Source organism: Oncorhynchus mykiss, chromosome 9 (genome assembly GCF_013265735.2).
Source record: "Oncorhynchus mykiss isolate Arlee chromosome 9, USDA_OmykA_1.1, whole genome shotgun sequence".
NCBI lineage: Eukaryota > Metazoa > Chordata > Actinopteri > Salmoniformes > Salmonidae > Oncorhynchus > Oncorhynchus mykiss.
This window is the reverse complement of record NC_048573.1, coordinates 65,372,274-65,389,696: the sequence shown is the minus strand read 5'-3', so window position 1 is coordinate 65,389,696 and position 17,423 is coordinate 65,372,274. Positions and strand designations below refer to the sequence as shown.

Genomic DNA, 17,423 nt, shown 5'->3' with positions numbered 1-17,423 from the left:
AACTCAATATAGCTGGGGTTGGCTGGGCTTGGCTCAGTAGTGGTAAAGGGTACTAGTCTCTGAGTGGTACAGCGGTCTAAGGCACTACTTCGCAGTGCTCGAGGCGTCACTACAGACCCAGCTTCGATCCAGGGCTGTATCACAACCGGCTGTGATCAGGAGTCCCATGGGGGGGTGCACAATTGGCCCAGCATGGTCCAGTTTAGGGGAGGGTTTGGCCGGGGTAGGCCTTCATTGTAAATAAGAATGTATTCTTAACTGACTTGCCTATTTAAATAAAGGTTAAATAAAAATAAAAAAATCTCACCCTCTCTGGGGGTCCACTACAATGGCGTTAGGCTCGTCTATCATGCCTGAGATTAGGGTCTTGCGGTGTTGGCCTGAAAGTTGGGCCACCTCGATCACATCTCTGCCAGATTCAGTCCAGTACAGGTTACCAGCCACCCAGTCCACCGCTATACCCCGAGGCATGTTTAGATGCCCTACAATCTGGTCAGAGGGAGAGATAACAGTGGGATGTTTAGATGCCCTACAATCTGGTCAGAGGGAGAGATAACAGTGGGATGTTTAGATGACCTACAATCTGGTCAGAGGGAGAGATAACAGTGGGATGTTTAGATGACCTACAATCTGGTCAGAGGGAGAGATAACAGTGGGATGTTTAGATGACCTACAATCTGGTCAGAGGGAGAGATAACAGTGGGATGTTTAGATGACCTACAGTCTGGTCAGAGGGAGAGATAACAGTGGGATGTTTAGATGCCCTACAATCTGGTCAGAGGGAGAGATAACAGTGGGATGTTTAGATGCCCTACAATCTGGTTAGAGGGAGAGATAACAGTGGGATGTTTAGATGACCTACAATCTGGTCAGAGGGAGAGATAACAGTGGGATGTTTAGATGACCTACAATCTGGTCAGAGGGAGAGATAACAGTGGGATGTTTAGATGACCTACAATCTGGTCAGAGGGAGAGATAACAGTGGGATGTTTAGATGACCTACAATCTGGTCAGAGGGAGAGATAACAGTGGGATGTTTAGATGCCCTACAATCTGGTCAGAGGGAGAGATAACAGTGGGATGTTTAGATGACCTACAATCTGGTCAGAGGGAGAGATAACAGTGGGATGTTTAGATGACCTACAATCTGGTCAGAGGGAGAGATAACAGTGGGATGTTTAGATGACCTACACTCTGGTCATAGGGAGAGATGACAGAGGCATGTTTAGATGACCTACAATCTGGTCAGAGGGAGAGATAACAGTGGGATGTTTAGATGACCTACAATCTGGTCAGAGGGAGAGATGACAGAGGAATGTGTAGATGACCTACAATCTGGTCAGAGGGAGAGATGACAGAGGAATGTTTAGATGACCTACAATCTGGTCAGAGGGAGAGATAACAGTGGGATGTTTAGATGACCTACAATCTGATCAGAGGGAGAGATGACAGAGGCATGTTCAGGTACATCTCATTATGATGTGAACAGAAAACAACAGAACTTTCTGAACTATGAGACTTGGCACTAACTGCATTCTACTTATATTGTATCACACATAGGATGCCATAACAGTGCCCATGTTTTAGTGTGTGTGTCTGTTTGTGTGTGTGTACATGTGTGAGTGTGTACATGTTTATTTTTTTAAATGTATCCATTATTTTACCAGGTAAGTTGACTGAGAACACATTCTCATTTACAGCAACGACCCGGGGAATAGTTACAGGGGAGAGGAGGGGGATGAATGAGCCAATTGTTAACTGGGGATTATTAGGTGACCGTGATGGTTTGAGGGCCAGATTGGGAATTTAGCCAGGACACCAGGGTTAACTCCCCTACTTTTACAATAAGTGCCATGGGACCTTTAATGACCTCAGAGTCAGGACACCCGTTTAACGTCCCATCCGAAAGACGGCACCCTACACAGGGCAGTGTCCCCAATCACTGCCCTGGGGCATTGGGATATTTTTTAGACCAGAGGAATGAGTGCCTCTTACTGGCCCTCCAACACCACTTCCAGCAGCATCTGGTCTCCCATGCAGTGACTGACCAGGACCAACCCTGCTTAGCTTCAGAAGCAAGCCAGCAGTGGTATGTAGGGTGGTATGCTGCTGGTATGTGAGTATGTGTGTGTCCTTGTGTGTGTGTGTGCGCAAGCGTACATTCCTGTTAGTGTCACTCAAGCCTCACCTCCAGGGTAGTAACACCTCCCTCACTATGGCGCCGGTTACGGCGTGTATTTGACAATGTGCCAGAAGATGACGATGATGAAGGCAGCTCGTAGGAGGAGATTCTGCCAGTGTGCCAGTTGGTCCAGTAGATGCGGTTGGTCTTGACGTGCAGGTCCATGGCATCGATGCGCACGTTGGCATCGCCCTGGAAGCTCTGCTCGTAACGCCAGTTGGGCATGCCAGGGTCCAGGCTGCGGATCTCGTTGTCATCAGCGATGTAGAGCACCTGTCTGCTACTGTTCTGGTCTGGAAAGACCGGAGGGAAGGGTTGAAGGGCGGGAGGAGGGAGAGAGAGTGAGAGAGTGGTACGGGAGGGAGGGAGAGAGGAGTCAGGAAATGAAGAAAGAACTTCGACACAGAATTCATGAAAATGTCAATGCATTCATTGTGGCTGAGGAAGGGTTAAGAATACACTATTTCAAAGTATTTAGGGTTTGAAGAAGAAAACTACACATCTAAAAGAACACTACACTACTAGAAGAACACCACAATACTAGAATAACACCACTATAAGAACACTACACCACTATAAGAACACTACACTGCTAGAAGGACACTACACTACTAGAAGAACACTACACTACTAGAAGAACACTACTATAAGAACACTACACTAGTAGAATAACACTACTAGAAGAACACTACACTACTAGAAGAACACTACAATACTAGAATAACACCACTATAAGAACACTACACTACTAGAAGAACACCACAATACTAGAATAACACCACTATAAGAACACTACACTACTAGAAGAACACCACAATACTAGAATAACACCACTATAAGAACACTACACCACTATAAGAACACTACATTGCTAGAAGGACACTACACTACTAGAAGAACACCACAATACTAGAATAACACCACTATAAGAACACTACACCACTATAAGAACACTACACTGCTAGAAGGACACTACACTACTAGAAGAACACTACTAGAAGAACACTACTATAAGAACACTACACTACTAGAATAACACTACTAGAAGAACACTACACTACTAGAAGAACACTACACTACTAGAAGAACACCACTATAACAACACTACACTACTAGAAGGACACTACACTACTAGAAGAACACTACACTACTAGAAGGACACTACACTGCTAGAAGGACACTACACTGCTAGAAGGACACTACACTACTAGAAGAACACTACACTACTAGAAGAACACTACACTACTAGAATGACACTACACTGCTAGAAGGACACTACACTGCTAGAAGGATACTACACTACTAGAAGGACACTACACTGCTAGAAGGATACTACACTACTAGAAGAACACTACACTACTAGAAGGACACTACACTGATAGAAGGACACTACACTACTAGAAGGACACTACACTACTAGAAGAACACTACACTACTAGAAGGAAACTACACTACTAGAAGAACACCACTATAAGAACACTACACGGCTAGAAGGACACTACACTGATAGAAGGACACTACACTACTAGAAGGACACTACACTGATAGAAGGACACTACACTGATAGAAGGACACTACACTACTAGAAGAACACTACACTACTAGAAGAACACTACACTACTAGAAGAACACTACACTACTAGAAGGACACTACTGTAACGGTTTTCTAGGTGTGAAGGAGAGTCGGGACCAAAATGCGGCGTGTAGATTGCGATCCATGTTTATTAAACTGAAGCAACATTAATCTAAATACAAACACTACAAAACAATAAATGTAACGAAAACCGAAACGGCCTAATACTCGTGCACATAAACACAGAATACGGACACTAAGGACAATCACCCACAAACACACAGTGAAACCCAGGCTACCCAAATATGGTTCCCAATCAGAGACAATGACTAACACCTGCCTCTGATTGAGAACCATATCAGGCCAGACATAGAAATAGACAAACAAGACATCCAACATAGAATGCCCACCCAGCTCACGTCCTGACCAACACTAAAACAAGGAAAACACACACGAACGATGGTCAGAACGTGACAACTACACTACTAGAAGAACACTACTATAAGAACACTACACTACTAGAAGGACACTACACTGCTAGAAGGACACTACACTACTAGAAGAACACTACACTACTAGAAGAACACTACACTGCTAGAAGAAAACTACTAGAAGAACACTACACTACTAGAATAACACTACTAGAATAACACTACACTACTATAAGAACACTACACTACTATAAGAACACTACACTACTAGAAGAACACTACTAGAAGAACACTACACTACTAGAAGAACACTACACTGCTAGAATAACACTACTAGAATAACACTACACTACTATAAGAACACTACACTACTAGAAGAACACTACTAGAATAACACTACACTACTATACGAACACTACACTACTATAAGAACACTACACTACTAGAAGAACACTCCTAGAAAAACACTACACTACTAGAAGAACACTACACTGCTAGAAGAACACTACACTACTAGAAGAAAACTACTAGAAGAACACTACACTGCTAGAAGAAAACTACTAGAAGATCACCACTATAAGAACACTACACTACTAGAAGAAAACTACTATAAGAACACTACACTACTATAAGAACACTACTAGAAGAAAACTACTAGAAGGACACTACACTACTAGAATAACACTACACTACCAGAAGAACACTACACTACAGAAGAACACCACTATAAGAACACTACACTACTATAAGAACACTACACTACTAGAAGGACACTACACTACTAGAAGGACACTACACTACTAGAAGGACACTACACTGCTAGAAGGACACTACACTACTAGAAGAACACTACACTACTAGAAGAACACTACACTACTAGAATAACACTACACTACCAGAAGAACACTACACTACAGAATAACACCACTATAAGAACACTACACTACTATAAGAACACTACACTACTAGAAGAACACTACACTACTAGAAGAACACCACTATAAGAACACTACACTACTATAAGAACACTACACTACTAGAAGAACACTACACTACTAGAAGAACACTATTAGAAGAACACTACACTACTAGAAGGACACTACTAGAAGAACACTACACTACTAGAAGAACACTACTAGAAGTACACTACACTACTAGAAGGACACTACACTACTAGAAGGACACTACACTGCTAGAAGGACACTACACTACTATAAGAACACTACTAGAATAACACTACTAGAAGTACACTACTAGAAGAACACTACACTACACTACTAGAAGAACACTATTAGAAGAACACTACACTACTAGAAGAACACTACTAGAAGAACACTACACTACTAGAAGAACACTACTATAAGAACACTACACTACTAGAAGAATACTACTAGAAGAACACCACACTACTAGAAGAACACTACACTACTAGAAGAACACTACTAGAAGAACACTACTAGAAGAACACTACACTACTAGAAGAACACTACACTACTAGAAGAACACTACACTACTAGAAGAACACTACTAGAAGAACACTACTAGAAGAACACTACACTACTAGAAGAACACTACTAGAATAACACTACTAGAAGAACACTACACTACTAGAAGAACACTACTAGAAGAACACTACTAGAAGAACACTACTAGAAGAACACTACACTACTAGAAGAACACTACTAGAAGAACACTACACTACTAGAAGAACACTACTAGAAGAACACTACACTACTAGAGGAACACTACTAGAAAAACACTACACTACTAGAAGAACACTACTAGAAGGACACTACACTACTAGAAGAACACGACACTACTAGAAGAATACTACACTACTAGAAGAATATGCTACTTACTGTCAGCCTTGCAGGTGTCGTTGATCCTGGTGAAGTGTTTGTGGCAGCTACACTTGTAGGATCCCTTGGTGTTGTTGCACATGTGGGAGCACACCCCAAACTGCTTACACTCATTCTTATCTGAGAGGGGTCAGGGGTTAATAATTGAGGTACCTCAATTAGCATTTGAAGTGTAAGTATATTTGAAATATACTGATTGAGCTCTGAGTGAGCGAGTATACATGAAATGTGGGCTTGTAACCTTGTGATGATATTTGGGGATATGGGATTGAAAGTGAGATATCCCAGTAGATACTGTTTGTAACATGTGTGTACATAGTGTAATACGCTTGACCCTGTAGAGGACATCCTGGTGTGTGTAATAAGCTTGACCCTGTAGAGGACATCCTGGTGTGTGTAATAAGCTTGACCCTGTAGAGGACATCCTGGTGTGTGTAATACGCTTGACCCTGTAGAGGACATTCTGGTGTGTGGAGTGTACCTTCACAGGTGTTATGAGCAGTCTTCTGGAAGCCTGGTTTGCAGGAGCAGAAGGAGTCTGTCTGGTTGCTGACACAGTGTGCCTCGTCCCCGTCCCCACACAGAGTCCTGTTACTCCTGCAGTTGTTCAGCTTGGTGTCTGCAGGGTCAGAGACACACCACAGGCAGAGAAGAAAACGTTGATACACAACAGTGTTGAGCCATTGGAAGGTTAACGGAACATTGTGTGAGAAAAAGAAACCAACGCTGTCTTCTCCAACATGCCATTAGAACGGTAGACATGGTGATGTGTTAACCAGTCATGACTTGGGGTCACCTGTCTTGCAGTGGATCTCATCTGAACCGTAGTCCTCACAGTCATTGAAGAAGTTACAGCGCAGGCTGGAGCTGATGCACCTGCCATTGGCACACAGGAACTCATCCTTGTCACAGGTAGGCTGGGCTGGAGGGGGCTCTGAGAAAACACACATAGACCAACCATCACATTGCTCCTGAGGGGATAAATAAAGGTGTATTAAATGTCTATTGAATGAAATGAACACAACCCCTCTGATCCAATGTCTATAACTGCATACCACTGAATAAAAGGTCAATGAAGCCCTGTATTGGATTTGCATTCTGTCATAGGCAACATAAGTGGTATGGTAGGTGTAACGATGGAACCTCTCCACAGGGAAAAACAGCTCATCAAGGAGACAGCCTTGTGTTGGTGTGTGCTAAAGGCCAGCAGCACAGGAAACTCACGGCAGTTGAGCTCATCAGAGTTGTCCCCGCAGTTGTCAACTCCGTCACACTGTTTGGACACTTTCAGACACACACGGGCGTTCTGGCAGCGGAAACTCCTGGTGGGGGGGCACTGGAACCTCCCTAAGGGGAGGAGAAAGAGGGGTTAGGAGTCAAGGAGTTAGGACTCAGAACAGGCTTTAGGATGCATACCCTTTTCTGACCATCGTGACAACTTGACCTGAACTGTGGTGGCTCTGATATTTTATTTCACATGGTCCTTCCCATCATGATGGATGAGTAACTAGGCCAGCACAGTACAAGTCAGTTCAGCTCGGTACTGTGAAAAGGGTACTAGTAGACAGGATATAATATCACAGGATCTGATGTCGCTACTCACTGCACTCGTCGGGGTTCTCGTCCGAGTTGTCTCCACAGTCGTCCTCTCCGTCGCATTTCCAGGCCAGGGGCTTACACAGCGTGTTGTTACACTGGAAGTCATCCAGGGGGCAGTGTCTCTCAACTGAGACAGGGAGAGGGGAAGAACAACAGTAGGTTGTCCATTATTGACCCTGTTCCTGTAGATCCTACCACAGGCAGGATCTACAGGCTACACATCTCCAGAATCCCTCTTAATTAATAAACATAGAGGACTCCCGAGTGGCACAGCGGTCTAAGACACTGCATCTCAGTGCTAGAGGCGTCACTACAGACCCTGGTTTGATTACAGGCTGTATCACAACCGACCGTGATTGGGAGTTCCATAAGGTGGCGCCCAGTGTTGTCCAGGTTAGGGGAGGGTTTGGCCGGGGTAGGCCATCATTGTAAATAAGAATTTGTTCTTAACTAATTTTCCTAGTTAAACAAAGGATAAATAAAAAGGATGTTTAATCTCAGTATAACCACACCCTTTTAGCACTGTGGCCATCTCAAACGCCAGTATGAGCGAGGCACATGGGGACACAAACACACTCACCAGCTATGTGACACTTCTCCTCATCGCTGCCGTCCAAACAGTCAGCATCTGCGTCACAGCGCCAGCGGTTGGGGATACAGTGGCCGTTCTTACACTGGAACTGATCACTGTCACACTTCAGGTCACAGCCGTCCTGAGGAGCAAGCACACACACACGCACGCACACGCACACACACGCATGCACACACACGCACACACACACACACACTTTTAACCACTCAAGTAAAAGACACATCTCTAAACTATAAGGTCAACCGATAACATAGAGAGGTTGTTAGTAGGGGAGAGTGGGGTAAATTGAGCCGCCCTATAATTTATAATTTGACCAAATATTCACTGAAGAGGTCATCATTTCATGGAGTCTGTGAAGGAAAAAATGGGATATTGTGTCATTTATTGTGTTTGAGGTTTCATGATGCTTGTATACTAACCGAATTAGATCATTGAACGATTTTTCTATACATGAGTTGTGGTCTTTATAAGCTTCATTATAGACATATAGCTGGGTGGTTCGAGCCCTGAATGCTGATTGACTGAAAGCCATGGTATATCAGACCGTATACCACGGGTATGAGAAAAAAAAACTTTTTACTGTTCTAATTACATTGGTAACCAGTTTATAATAGCAATAAGGCACCTCAGAGGTTTGTGGTATATGGCCAATATACCACGGCTAAGGGCTGTATCCAGGCACTCCGCGTTGCGCATAAGAACCGCCCTTAGCCGTGGTATATAGGCCATATAACACACCCCCTCGTGCCGTATTGCTTCAATTTGAGGTCCTAAACCTAGCAGGAAAGTGCATCCTTGTAGCTAGTATAGTCAAAATGTTTGCCTTGGGGTAAGTTGAGCCAATGGCCATGGGGTAAGTTGAGCCAATGGCCATGGGGTAAGTTGAGCCAATGGCCATGGGGTAAGTTGAGCCAATGACCATGGGGTAAGTTGAGCCAATGGCCATGGGGTAAGTTGAGCCAATGGCCATGGGGTAAGTTGAGCCAATGATTGAGCCAATGGCAAGTTGAGCAAATTGAAGTGTTCTCTTCCCAGGCATAATACAAGGCATTTTCGCTGGGATATGAGGTAACAACAGGGCCTGGCCTATGTTACAAATGTTTTTAAAAAGTTACAAGTGTTTGTTAGGTGTTAAACCTTGAACGATTTAAAGACAAAAGAGCAACTGTGATTGTGTTGAATTGTGTTTGGGAAATAAAGAAATAGAGAAGGCAATGGTAATATTTCATTCAGCACAGAAATTTGTAGACGGCTAAACTTACCCTGTCCTGCAACTAAACTTACCCTGTCCTGCAACTAAACTTACCCTGTCCTGCAGCTAAACTTACCCTGTCCTGCGGCAAAACTTACCCTGTCCTGCAGCTTAACTTACCCTGTCCTGCAGCTTAACTTACCCTGTCCTGCAACTAAACTTACCCTGTCCTGCAACTAAACTTACCCTGTCCTGCAACTAAACTTACCCTGTCCTGCAACTAAACTTACCCTGTCCTGCAACTAAACTTACCCTGTCCTGCAGCTAAACTTACCCTGTCCTGCAGCTTAACTTACCCTGTCCTGCAACTAAACTTACCCTGTCCTGCAACTAAACTTACCCTGTCCTGCAGCTTAACTTACCCTGTCCTGCAACTAAACTTACCCTGTCCTGCAACTAAACTTACCCTGTCCTGCAACTAAACTTACCCTGTCCTGCAACTAAACTTACCCTGTCCTGCAACTAAACTTACCCTGTCCTGCAGCTTAACTTACCCTGTCCTGCAACTAAACTTACCCTGTCCTGCAGCTTAACTTACCCTGTCCTGCAACTAAACTTACCCTGTCCTGCAGCTTAACTTACCCTGTCCTGCAACTAAACTTACCCTGTCCTGCAACTAAACTGACCCTGTCCTGCAGCTTAACTTACCCTGTCCTGCAACTAAACTTACCCTGTCCTGCAGCTTAACTTACCCTGTCCTGCAACTAAACTTACCCTGTCCTGCAACTAAACTTACCCTGTCCTGCAGCTTAACTGACCCTGTCCTGCAGCTTAACTTACCCTGTCCTGCAGCTTAACTTACCCTGTCCTGCAACTAAACTTACCCTGTCCTGCAGCTTAACTTACCCTGTCCTGCAGCTTAACTTACCCTGTCCTGCAGCTTAACTTACCCTGTCCTGCAGCTTAATTTACCCTGTCCTGCAGCTTAACTTACCCTGTCCTGCGGCTAAACTTACCCTGTCCTGCAGCTAAACTTACCCTGTCCTGCAGCTTAACTTACCCTGTCCTGCAGCTAAACTTACCCTGTCCTGCAGCTAAACTTACCCTGTCCTGCAGCTAAATGTACCCTGTCCTGCAACTAAATGTACCCTGTCCTGCAACTAAACTTACCCTGTCCTGCAGCTTAATTTACCCTGTCCTGCAACTAAACTTACCCTGTCCTGCAACTAAACTTACCCTGTCCTGCAGCTTAATTTACCCTGTCCTGCAGCTTAACTTACCCTGTCCTGCAACTAAACTTACCCTGTCCTGCAGCTTAACTTACCCTGTCCTGCAACTAAACTTACCCTGTCCTGCAACTAAACTTACCCTGTCCTGCAACTAAACTTACCCTGTCCTGCAGCTTAATTTACCCTGTCCTGCAACTAAACTTACCCTGTCCTGCAGCTTAACTTACCCTGTCCTGCAGCTTAACTTACCCTGTCCTGCAGCTTAACTTACCCTGTCCTGCAGCTTAACTTACCCTGTCCTGCAGCTTAACTTACCCTGTCCTGCAGCTTAACTTACCCTGTCCTGCAGCTTAACTTACCCTGTCCTGCAGCTTAACTTACCCTGTCCTGCAACTAAACTTACCCTGTCCTGCAGCTTAATTTACCCTGTCCTGCAGCTAAACTTACCCTGTCCTGCGGCTAAATTTACCCTGTCCTGCGGCTTAACTTACCCTGTCCTGCGGCTTAATTTACCCTGTCCTGCGGCTTAATTTACCCTGTCCTGCGGCTAAACTTACCCTGTCCTGCGGCTAAACTTACCCTGTCCTGCGGCTAAACTTACCCTGTCCTGCGGCTAAACTTACCCTGTCCTGCGGCTTAACTTACCCTGTCCTGCGGCTAAACTTACCCTGTCCTGCGGCTTAACTTACCCTGTCCTGCGGCTTAACTTACCCTGTCCTGCGGTTAAAGTTACCCTGTCCTGCGGCTTAACTTACCCTGTCCTGCGGCTAAACTTACCCTGTCCTGCAGCTAAACTTACCCTGTCCTGCGGCTAAACTTACCCTGTCCTGCGGCTAAACTTACCCTGTCCTGCGGCTTAACTTACCCTGTCCTGCGGCTTAACTTACCCTGTCCTGCGGCTTAATTTACCCTGTCCTGCGGCTTAACTTACCCTGTCCTGTGGCTAAACTTACCCTGTCCTGCGGCTAAACTTACCCCATACACGGGAATAAGTTGTGCCAAGAGACAATTTTTTGGGGACAAGCTATGTTTTCAAAACTGTAATATTTACATTATTTCAGATTATTTCCAGGTATACACACCATCCTGAAATATATGTAGATATCTTTGTTTTAATATTTGCCTTGACGGAGTGATGCTGAATGTTAAGAATTGCTCAACTTACCCCACTCTCCCCTACAGTATGAGTCAGTAGCGTTATCTATTACACATGTGTCTAACTCAGATATGTTGCGATAGTTAAGTCAGGTGTGTTACCTCATCAGATCCGTCAGCACAGTCATGGTCTCCATCACACTTCCACCTCCCGGCGATACAGCGTCCGTTGGTACAGGCAAACTCACTCTCTGAGCACTGCCGTGGGACTGTAAAGATACAGCAACGCAGGTCTCACATAACAAACATTATACTGTATAGCTTAGCTGGAAATGGCTTCCAAATACGTGTTGTTTTTAGTAAAAGTCCAAATTCACAGGGGAGAGAGTACTGTACAGAACACCTCATAACAGACCACAACACCTCACAGCACACCACAACAGACCACAACAGAACCACAACACCTCATAAGACACCACAACGACACCTCATATCACCTCACAACACACCACAACACCTCATAAGACACCACAACACACAACGACACCTCATAACACCTCACAACACACCACAACTGACCGCACCACAACACACCTCACCTACCCTCACACCACAACACATTACAGCACCTCACAACACCTCGCAACACAACACAACAGACCACAACACACCACCTCATAGCACAACACATTACAGCACCTCACACCACAACACATCACACCACAACTGACCACACCACAACACCTAACATCACAACACATTACAGCACCTCACAACACAACACAACAGACCACAACACAACACACCACAACACCTCATAGCACAACAAATTACAGCACCACACACCACAACACCTCACAACACACCACAACTGACCACACCACATTACAGCACCTCACACCACAACACCTCACAACACAACACCTCAGTTCACAACCCAACACAGCACCTCACACCACAACACATCACAACTGACCACACCACACCACACCTCACAACACCTCACACCACAACACAACAGACCACAACACACCACAACACCTCATAGCACAACACATTACAGCACCTCACACCACAACACCTCACAACACACCACACCACAACACATTACAGCACCTCACACCACAACACCTCACAACGCAACACACCACAACACCTCACAACACCTCACACCACAACACCTCACAACACAACACCTCACACCATAGCACATCACAGCACCTCACACCACAACACACCACCTCATAAGACACCACAACACCTCATAAGACACCACAACACACAATGACACCTCATAACACCTCACAACACACCACCTCACAACACACCACAAGACAGCACACCACAACATACCACACCACCTCATAAGACACCACAACACACCACACCACCTCATAACACCTCACAACAAGACATCACGACACCTCATAACACCTCACACCACAACACATTACAGCACCTCACACCACACCACAACACCTCACAACACAACACCTCAGCTCACAACCAACCACAACACATCACAGCACCTCATACCACACCACAAAAACTCACAACACATCACCTCACAACACATCGCAACACACCACATCACAGCACCTCACAGCACCTCACAACACACCACAGCACCTCAAAACACACCACAACACCTCACAACAGACAACACACCACACCACAACACACCACCTCCCATAAACATCATATTACTCCAGTGCTAGCCTCTCTACACTGGCTTCCTGTTAACTTCACTAGGGTAGAGGGCAGCATTCTGAATTTTGGATGAAAAGCGTGCCCAAATTAAACTGCCTGCTACTCAGGCCCATAAGCTAGGATATGCATATAATTAGTGGATTTGCATAGAAAACACTCTAAAGTTTCCAAAACTGTTAAAATAATGTCTGTGAGTATAACAGAACTGATATGGCAGGCGAAAACCAGAGAAAAATCCAACCAGGAAGTGCTATTATTTTGAAAGGCTGTTTTTCCATTGAAAGCCTATCTACCATACAAAGACTTAGGACCCAGTTCACCATCTCTATGGCTTCCTCAACATGTGACAAGTCTTTAGGCATTGTTTACCTTTTCCATTGACGAAGCTTTTGTCAGGTTGAAATATTATTTATTATTTATGACAAAAACAACCTGAGGATTGATTTTAAACATTGTTTGACATGTTTCTACTATCTTTTATTGTACTTTGACTTTTCGTCTTGGTGTTGAGAGCTCGCATTGTGCCTTTGGATTTCTGAACTAAACGCACCAACAAAACGGGGGTATTTGGACATAAAGATGAACTTTATCGAACATTTGTTGTCTAACATGGTGACCTGGGAGTGCTACCAGATGAAGATCATCAAAGGTAAGTGATTAATTTTAATGCTATTTCTGACTTTTGTGACACTCTCCTTGATTGGAAAATGGCTGTATGGGTTTCTGTGTCTAGGCGCTGACCTAATACATAATAGCAAAGTGTGCTTTCGCCGTAAAGCCTTTTTGAAATCTGACACAGCGGTTGTATTAAGGAGAAGTTTATCTTGAAAATGGTGTAAAATACTTGTATGTTTGAGGAATTTTAATTATGGGATTTCTGTTGTTTTGAATTTGGCGCCCTGTAATTTCACTGGCTGTTGTTGAGGTACCAGAGAGGTTAAGGTTGGCCCGATTTCAAGGTTTTACTGCTAACCTACAAAACATTACATGGGCTTGCTCCTATCTATCTTTCCGATTTGGTCCTGCCGTACATACTTATTGTCCCTAGAATTTCTAAGCAAACAGCTGGAGGCAGGGCTTTGTCCTATAGAGCTCAATTTTTATGGAATGGTCTGCCTACCATGTGAGAGACGCAGACTCGGTCTCAACCTTTAAGGCTTTATTGAAGACTCATCTCTTCAGTAGGTCCTATGATTGAGTGTAGTCTGGCCCAGTAGTGTGAAGGTGAACGGAAAGGCACTGGAGCAACGAACCGCCCTTGCTGTCTCTGCCTGGCCGGTTCTCCTCTCTCCACTGGGATTCTCTGCCTCTAACCCTATTACAGGGGCTGAGTCACTGGCTTACTGGTGCTCTTCCATGCCGTCCCTAGAAGGGGTGCGTGACTTGAGTGGGTTGAGTTACTGACACGATCTTCCTGTCCGGGTTTGTGCCCCCCCTTGGGTTTGTGCCGTTGCGGAGATCTTTGTGGGCTATACTCGGCCTTGTCTCAGGATGGTAAGTTGCTAGTTGAAGATATCCCTCTAGTGGTGTGGGGGCTGTGCTTTGGTAAAGTGGGTGGGGTTATACTCTGCCTGTTTGGCCCTGTCCGGGGGTATCGTCAGATTGGGCCACGGTGTATTCCGACCCCTCCTGTCTCAGCCTCCAGTATTTATGCTGCAGTAGTTCATGTGTCTGGGGGCTAGGGTCAGTCTGTTATATCTGGAGTATTTCTCCTGTCTTATCATGTGTCCTGTGTGAATCTCTCTCTCTCGATGACTCCTTGCTGTCCCCAGTCCACCTGGCCGGCAATAGAACCCTGTCCTGTTCACCGCACATGCTACCTGTCCCAGACCTGCTGTTTTCAACTCTCTAGAGACAGCAGGAGCAGTAGAGATACTCTGAATGATTGGCTATGAAAAGCCAACTGACATTTACTCCTGAGGTGCTCACCTGTTGCACCCTCGACAACCACTGTGATTATTATTATTTGACCCTGCTGGTCATCTATGAACATTTGAACATCTTGGCCATGTTCTGTTATAATCTCCACCCCAATAAGGGTTTGGTATCTTGTTACTCTTTTCCTGTTAAACCATAAGATATAAGGATAGGCGAGAAGGAGGAGTGTCTTATGTGGGATATATATATATATATGGATGGGAGAAGTGTTGGGTTGTATGAATACAGCTGTACAGAACCTTTGGGAATAATTAAACTTGGTTAAAGCTTCTCTAGTGTCTGAGTTATTTACTCTGAAAAATAAGAACCTAACACTAGGTTCCTGCCTTTCTAAGAAGTTTTTCCTAGCCACCGTGCTTCTACATCTGCATTGCTTGCTGTTTGGGGTTTTAGGCTGGGTTTCTGTATAGCACTTTGTGACATCAGCTGATGTAAGAAGGGCTTTATAAATACATTTGATTTGAACACAACAACCCACAATACCTCACAACACAACACCTTAACAACCCACAACAAAAACCACAACAACACCTCACAACAACACCACACAATACCTCACAACACCACAACACCTCACAACACAACAAACCACAACACCTCACAACACACCACAAGCAGGGACACACAGAGGGAGGCCAAACAATGATGGTGAAATGAGAGCTCCAGAGATTCAATAGAAGATGTCCTAGGTGCCTGATAAACAACATTGCATCTTTACTGAAACTGGTAACATAGCTGTGTGCTTTCACTCTGCTTATTTTTATTTAATTTTGTTGTACTTTTTACCCCTTTTTGTCCCCAATTTTGCGATACCCAATTGGTAGTTAGTCTTGTCCCATTGCTGCAACTCCATGAGAGGTGAAGGTCAAGAGCCATGCGTCCTCCGAAACACGTCCCCGCCAAGCCACACTGCTCACTTAACCCAGAAGTCAGCCTCACCAATGTGTCAGAGGAAACGCCGTACACCTGGCGACCCGTTTCAGCGTGCATGCGCCCGGCCACCAAAAGGAGTCGCTAGAGCGTGATGAGACAAGGACATCCCAGCAGGCCAAACTCTCCCCTAACCCGGACGACGCTAGGTCAATTGTGCTCCCGGACACTGCGACGCAGTGCCTTAGACTGCAGCACAACTGGGAAGGTCCCAGAAGTTAGCGTCTTAGAAAATAAGTCATCAACTTTGTTGAGTACAGTGGCCTCAGGTGGTCATGTAGGAAATTACAATACTTGATTGTAGAAAAAAGCCCTACTTTTGACCTGTCACTGTCTGAGGAGATATCAGAGGGGCTTGGTTGAAATGGACAGCATCAGACATATAAATGACTGCGATGTGATTGAATAGGATGCAATGGGAGGGGAGGAGCAGAGTGACATTAGGGGTTGGTGAAATGGGGATGGTTGAAAGTGGAGACCTACCTCTGGCTCATGCCAACAGGTCAGTGAGAGGGAAATGAAAGGTAAACATTAGATGAGGTGAGACACATCACAGATGAGTTAAGGACAAACTAAATGACAATGTCTCAGTGTGTGTTACAAAACATCTACAGACACTGGGAAGCAAAACAAACACACAAGAATCAAACAATTGATATGGGGTCACAAGGATCGTGTAACAGGAATGACAGAGAGACATACCACACTTGTCCTCGTCCGAGTTGTCCCCACAGTCGTTGTCATAGTCACACTGCCAGCGACCCGGGACACAGCGGTTGTTCTTACACCTGAACTGGTATGGCTCACATGTCCTCTCATCTACACAGAGACAAGGGTCAGACCCTCAGCTCCATAACACCACAGTACATACAAACCGTACAGGAGGTTAACACCATAGCATGAACCTTCATAGAGGAGATAAATACCCCTCTACAATACACATATGATCTTGTTGGCAATCTCAAGGGTTGTTATAGGGAATTCAGGGAGGGAGAGAGTGAATATTGTATTAAAGTGTAATGGATGCTGTACCGGTCCTCTAGATTCTACGGTGAGGATCCAGAGAAATGCTTTGTAGCCCTTGTTGGAGCTT

The 17,423-nt window shown here is 44.9% G+C and overlaps 1 protein-coding gene across 3 annotated transcripts in view; it reads right to left on the bottom strand.

Annotated features, from left to right (window-relative positions):
* LOC110531237 (low-density lipoprotein receptor-related protein 1) overlaps nucleotides 1-17,423 on the bottom strand; it is a 214,679-nt gene that overhangs the window by 11,551 nt on the left and 185,705 nt on the right. For all 3 annotated transcript variants that reach the window (XM_036988705.1, XM_036988706.1, XM_036988707.1), the window contains exons 69-78: nucleotides 17,033-17,149; nucleotides 11,915-12,021; nucleotides 8,225-8,357; nucleotides 7,649-7,771; nucleotides 7,270-7,392; nucleotides 6,842-6,979; nucleotides 6,527-6,664; nucleotides 6,046-6,165; nucleotides 2,189-2,475; nucleotides 308-489 (exon numbers count right to left, since the gene is read on the bottom strand). In XM_036988705.1, the coding sequence (XP_036844600.1) occupies nucleotides 308-489; nucleotides 2,189-2,475; nucleotides 6,046-6,165; nucleotides 6,527-6,664; nucleotides 6,842-6,979; nucleotides 7,270-7,392; nucleotides 7,649-7,771; nucleotides 8,225-8,357; nucleotides 11,915-12,021; nucleotides 17,033-17,149 (1,468 nt within the window). The remainder of the gene's footprint in view (nucleotides 1-307; nucleotides 490-2,188; nucleotides 2,476-6,045; nucleotides 6,166-6,526; nucleotides 6,665-6,841; nucleotides 6,980-7,269; nucleotides 7,393-7,648; nucleotides 7,772-8,224; nucleotides 8,358-11,914; nucleotides 12,022-17,032; nucleotides 17,150-17,423) is intronic.